Source organism: Hyla sarda, chromosome 4 (genome assembly GCF_029499605.1).
Source record: "Hyla sarda isolate aHylSar1 chromosome 4, aHylSar1.hap1, whole genome shotgun sequence".
NCBI lineage: Eukaryota > Metazoa > Chordata > Amphibia > Anura > Hylidae > Hyla > Hyla sarda.
This window is the reverse complement of record NC_079192.1, coordinates 14,002,361-14,007,544: the sequence shown is the minus strand read 5'-3', so window position 1 is coordinate 14,007,544 and position 5,184 is coordinate 14,002,361. Positions and strand designations below refer to the sequence as shown.

Sequence of the window (5,184 nt, the reverse complement as noted above, 5' to 3'; positions counted from 1 at the left end):
CTATTGACTCCCCCATTGTACCTGTTATAATAAACAGACTCATGACAGGGGCTGTTGTGATTTTGAAATAGGGGATACGTCTGGAAAGGAAACAATAGGTGACACTGTTCGGCCATAGAAGAGAGTGGGGTCTGCTGGTCCTGTTAACAGTATGCGTCAGCAGGATGCCGATGGATCAGATTAACGGGGGCAGGAACGCGGTGTAGTCATACCAAAACAGGAGCACTGACATAGTGTGAACATATCCTTACAAAAGAAATGGAAACAGATCCTATTGTGACTCCTCCTCATTACTAGATGAGAAGTAATGGTGAAGGTCCAGCTGAGTGTAATAAGGCATCAGGTGGGGCGGTGTTGGTGTGATGGGGAGGGGTATAAAGCTCAGCTCCCTCCACCCTCTCCTCATGTGACTTGTCCTGTAGTCAGGATGGAGCTGTGGATCAGGTGGAGTTGTCTCTTAGTGGTTCTGCTCTATGGATCAGGCTTTAGCAGCGCCTTGGGTAGACACCGGCGCCAGTCCAACACTTGGAGAAGTAACCAGCCTGAATGGGGATCTCCTAGAAGACTTGGACAATCTGCCTCTGGATTAGGTTCTTCTAGATCAAACCCTTGGTCTCAGACTGGTTCAGTCTCTGGTGTTGGGTCTGCGAGAGGTTTTCTGCCGGTGTCTGGATGGGGCCCTGGGTTTGGTAGAGGAGACTATCAGTCCCGACAGCTTCCACCACAATCCTCCTCCTCCCCTATCAGTGTGCAGTGTAATGAGGACAGCATGGTGGTGACTGTGAAGAGAGACTTCTATGGGAATGGGAAGCTGGTGAAGCCCTCAGACCTGTCCTTGGGTTCCTGCCCCCCTGGAGCTCAGACTACAGATCCTGTTGTGGTTTTCCAAAATGACCTTCAAGACTGTGGGAACATCTTAGAGGTGAGTGATCGCTGGAGAATATCAGATTTCTTTTATAGTCTCTGCTCTTCGGTATTGTTGGGGTATGTAGACCTGTAGGGTATGATGGGATGTGACTTGGGTGGTGTCCTAGGTGTAGAGTTGCTCTTAGGCAAGATGTTGTGCCATCTGACTTCTTTCTATTGTCAGACCTCCCTAGTGCTGTTGGGTATCTGCAGTCACGTGATGTAGTAACTTATCTTAGCTATAGTGCACAACACTGCTACATCTGCAGGCGGCTTTAAAAAGTGTGTCCTAAGGTTTTAATAAGCCTTTATTGTCACTTTAAATTTGACGGTTCTACATGCGTAGATCTGCGTTGGCCTCTTATCTGCAGCTAGAAAGCCTATGGAGCTGTCACAATGTTGTACAAAGCTATAAGCGGCTTTTGGACTAAATGGGTTTTTCTTGCTTGTTCCTCAGAGTGTGAACCAAATTACTAATTTTTGTTTTAATCTTCTCCCCAAGATGACTCCAGACTTGCTGATCTACAATTCCGCCCTACGCTACACCCCCACCACCTCCAGCAATGTGCCCATCATCAGGTCCAACTCTGCTGTGGTTCCCATTCAGTGTTTGTACCCAAGGTGAGTCTATACTGGGGCAGGTGGTCTGGTAAGGGACTTTTTTATTTTTTTTATTTTTTTTATTTTTTTTTTGAGCAGCTTAAAAGGGTACTCCGCTGCTCAGCGTTTGGAGCAAACTGTTCCCAATGCCGGCACCGGAAGCTCGTGATGGCACACCCTATCCCCTCCCATAGACTTGCATTGAGGGGTGGGGCGTGCCATAATGAGGGGGCGGGGCTATGTCACGAGCTGCCGACTCCAGCGTTCAGAACAGTTTGTGCCAAACACTGAGCAGCGGAGTACCCCTTTAATTGAGTGAGAGACTATTGTAATAAACCCTTTCTATATAACATGACATCCCTTACCAGACACCCTTTGGTAAGCCTCCCCATTGCTTTCCATGGAGATCTGACATGTATGCCAGGGTTGGTTGTCTGGCATGTTATCCAGTGCTGGTCTATTGGCATTGTACTGATCTAATGGATATTTGTGGTCTTATACACTGCGGACTTTACTACAAGTTCTGTTAGAGCAGGAGGAGCCAGCAGATTGATATACTAGTTTGCGTTTATTTATTTTTCTACATTTACCCATGTAAATGTCTTTTCATGAGGATGGTCCTACTGAGACTGTCGGTTCTATTTGTACATGTATAAATGACTCTCTATAGTAGGACTGCCCACATGACTATAACATTAGCATGGGTGAATGTTCTCTCTGGGATAACATCAAAGCTCTATAAGGCTAAGGTCACACTGACGTTGCCTTCTGTCCTGAAACGGGTCAGAACAACTGACTCTGCCAGGTCCTGATGGAGTCTGTCGGTGGGGGGGTGGTCCAGTAGTTGAGTGGAAGGGGTGGGGGCGGGGAAAAAGTGAATGCATATTGAAACAGGCTGAAGGTTCTCTCTAGTCTATCCTTAAGTCTTTCTTGTCTAGACACGGTAATGTGAGCAGTAACGCCATCAAGCCAACATGGATTCCATTCAGCACCACGGTGACCTCAGAAGAGCGGCTGGCCTTCTCCTTTCGTCTCATGACTGGTAAAGTTTGAGCCACTCTAGATGAGGAAAAGTCTCTTGGCTTATACTAATACTCCAGTATCTTCTCTACAGCGGACTGGAGCGCTCCCAGTCCATCCCTGGTCTTCCAGCTTGGTGACATGTTCTACATAGAAGCCTCTCTGGAGACCCAGAACCATGCCCCAATGATCCTGTTTGTGGACAGTTGTGTGGCCACCATTACCCCAGATGTGGCCTCCACTCCTCGCTATGAGATCATCTCTAACTATGGGTGAGTTACTACAATCAATACTGTACAGGTCTTCAGTCTATTGTCTACAACTAATCTGTTCTACAGGTGCTTGGTGGATGGGACGGAAGAAGATTCCTCTTCAGTCTTTGTTTCTCCAAGACCCCAAGCAGACAAGCTTCGCTTCATGGTGGATGCCTTCAGGTTCAACAACAATGCTGCCTCTCTGGTAAGGACCTTTCACAAAGCATGTGATGGGGCCAAACTTCACCATGTTGGCACCTTTTGTTACCATCTAAACTCTCCACTTTTCCTGTGATTTCCGCAAAGTATACACTTGACCTACAATCACCCAACAAAGAGCCTGGTGACACTAACAGTATGTGGTTGTGGTTGTTATAAGAGCATTTTTGTCTTGCAATAAAGTTAGTTATTGTTCTAGATCTATATCACCTGTTCCCTGAGAGCTGCTGCCATCAACAAGACCCCTGACCCAGTGAACAAGGCCTGCTCCTACAACAAGGCATCCAGCAGGTAAGGCAAAATAGACACCTGGTCATTTGACCCAGGTTACTCGCCCAGTTAAGGCTAAGTTCACACTGCTGTTGTGCCAGAACCTGTTCAGGGTCCATTTAGATTAGTGTTTGAGATCAGAAACCAGATCAATATCTGAATTTCTCTAATAGTTGGTCACCTGTGGAAGGACCAAGTGGGATCTGTCAGTGCTGCACCACCGGGAACTGTGCTACTGCTGGGGGCCAGAGATCAGCATGGGGCTCATCCCTTGGGAGGGAAAGAAGACCTTGGAAGAGAGATGTTGGTGAGTACAGGATTATATTCTGCAAGCCTTTGATCCCTATTAAAGGGGTACTCTGGCCCTGTGACATCTTATCCCCCTATCCAAAGGATAGGGATAAGATGTCTAACTGCGGGGGTCCTATCACTGGGGACCCCCGCAATCTTTCATTCAGCACCCACCTTGGGGAGTGGCATGCTGCCAGCTCAGAATCCGCTTTTACTACGGGGCTGTCGCGCCTACTCCCATAGACTTGCATCGCGGGGGCATGATGTCACACGGGGTGGAGTTGTGACATCATGATACTCCAGCCTTGTGGTTGTCACACAGCAGCAGATCTGAGCTGGCAGTGCTGTGCGCAGCTCCCCAAGGTAGTTGCTGAATGCAAAATTGCAGGGGTCACCAGCAGCAGGACCCTCCCACGGTCAGACATCTTATTCCCTATCCTCTGGATAGTGGATAAGATGTCATAGGGCCAGAGTACTCAATTAAAACGTAGAAAGTAAAGTGGAAAAAATCTGCGATACTCTTATGAGCCCTTAAGTCAGATGTCTGTTACATAATTTCAGAAGCCATGTCCAGAATGGCCCTCCACATGACTTGTCCTAGCGCTAGTATTAGACACTGTCCTATCGATGTTAGTAATAGTACTAGTGGCTGACCTTCATATAGTGTTTATGGTAATTCAGTATGTGACCACCAATGTTGGCAGGAATGGTCTAGGGCAATGTCTAGAGATGAGCGAAGTTAGTAATTTGGTTCGTCAAACTTCTCGGCTCAATGGTTGCTGACTTTATCCTGCATAAATTCAGCTTTCAGGTGCTCCGGTGGCTGGAGAAAGGTGGATGTAGTCCTAGGGGAGAGTCTCCAGCCCACCGGAGCACCTGAAAGCTGAACTAATGCATGCAGGATAAAGTCATCAACTGCCGAGCTGAGAAGTTTGAATCGAATCACTAACTGCGCTCATCTCTAGCAATGTTTTTCTGGCTCAGTAAGAACTAGTCATCTTGATGCTTTTGTTAAAATTTTTATTCTAGATTCCATCATGGATTGCCTTTACTGCAGGAACTTTAACTTAGTATTTTGTTTTAATAGGGTCCCATGTGGAGGAGCATGTCCTGGCCACACTGGGTCCTCTTCTTCTAGTGACCGGAGCTGAGCCTAACCAGATGTCCAGAGCAGGAACCGCCCAAGCTTCCAGGATGAGTGCAGGACATGGACCTCTACAGCTGTGGGTGCTGGTGGCCGTGGGATCTGTCACTTCAGTGGTTGTTGCCGTGGCTCTTACTGTGGCTGTGAAATGTCTTCTGAGAAGATTTTCTGATAAAGAATCTGTGTAGAAATAAAACACTTTGAAAAATCTTCATCTTGTTCATGGGCCTCTTTGAAGTGAGGAACTTATGGATGGGTATATATTTTTTTATTTTGGTCTACAATGTGCTGAAGACATTATGGTTATCAGATTGCCATGTATATGGTTATAATATGGCCCCTATAAACATCCATGGGTCTGTACTCTAGATCTGTATAGAATACAAATGCAATAAGAGTCTTGTCCGGCACCACTAATACTTGTATGAAGACAGTTCATATATCCAGTTTTGGCAAATGTAACTATGTGCCCAAAAGGTC

At 46.7% G+C, this 5,184-nt stretch overlaps 1 protein-coding gene across 1 annotated transcript; it reads left to right on the top strand.

The window, feature by feature from the left end:
- Window positions 1-340: 340 nt before the first annotated feature.
- Window positions 341-4,892, top strand: LOC130367262 (zona pellucida sperm-binding protein 3-like). The gene is made up of 8 exons (XM_056569668.1): window positions 341-922; window positions 1,409-1,527; window positions 2,445-2,548; window positions 2,621-2,798; window positions 2,865-2,985; window positions 3,199-3,290; window positions 3,443-3,576; window positions 4,648-4,892. The coding sequence occupies exons 1-8, from the start codon at window positions 428-430 to the stop codon at window positions 4,890-4,892; spliced, it is 1,488 nt and encodes a 495-aa protein (XP_056425643.1). The 5' UTR covers window positions 341-427.
- The last annotated feature ends 292 nt before the right edge of the window (window positions 4,893-5,184 follow it).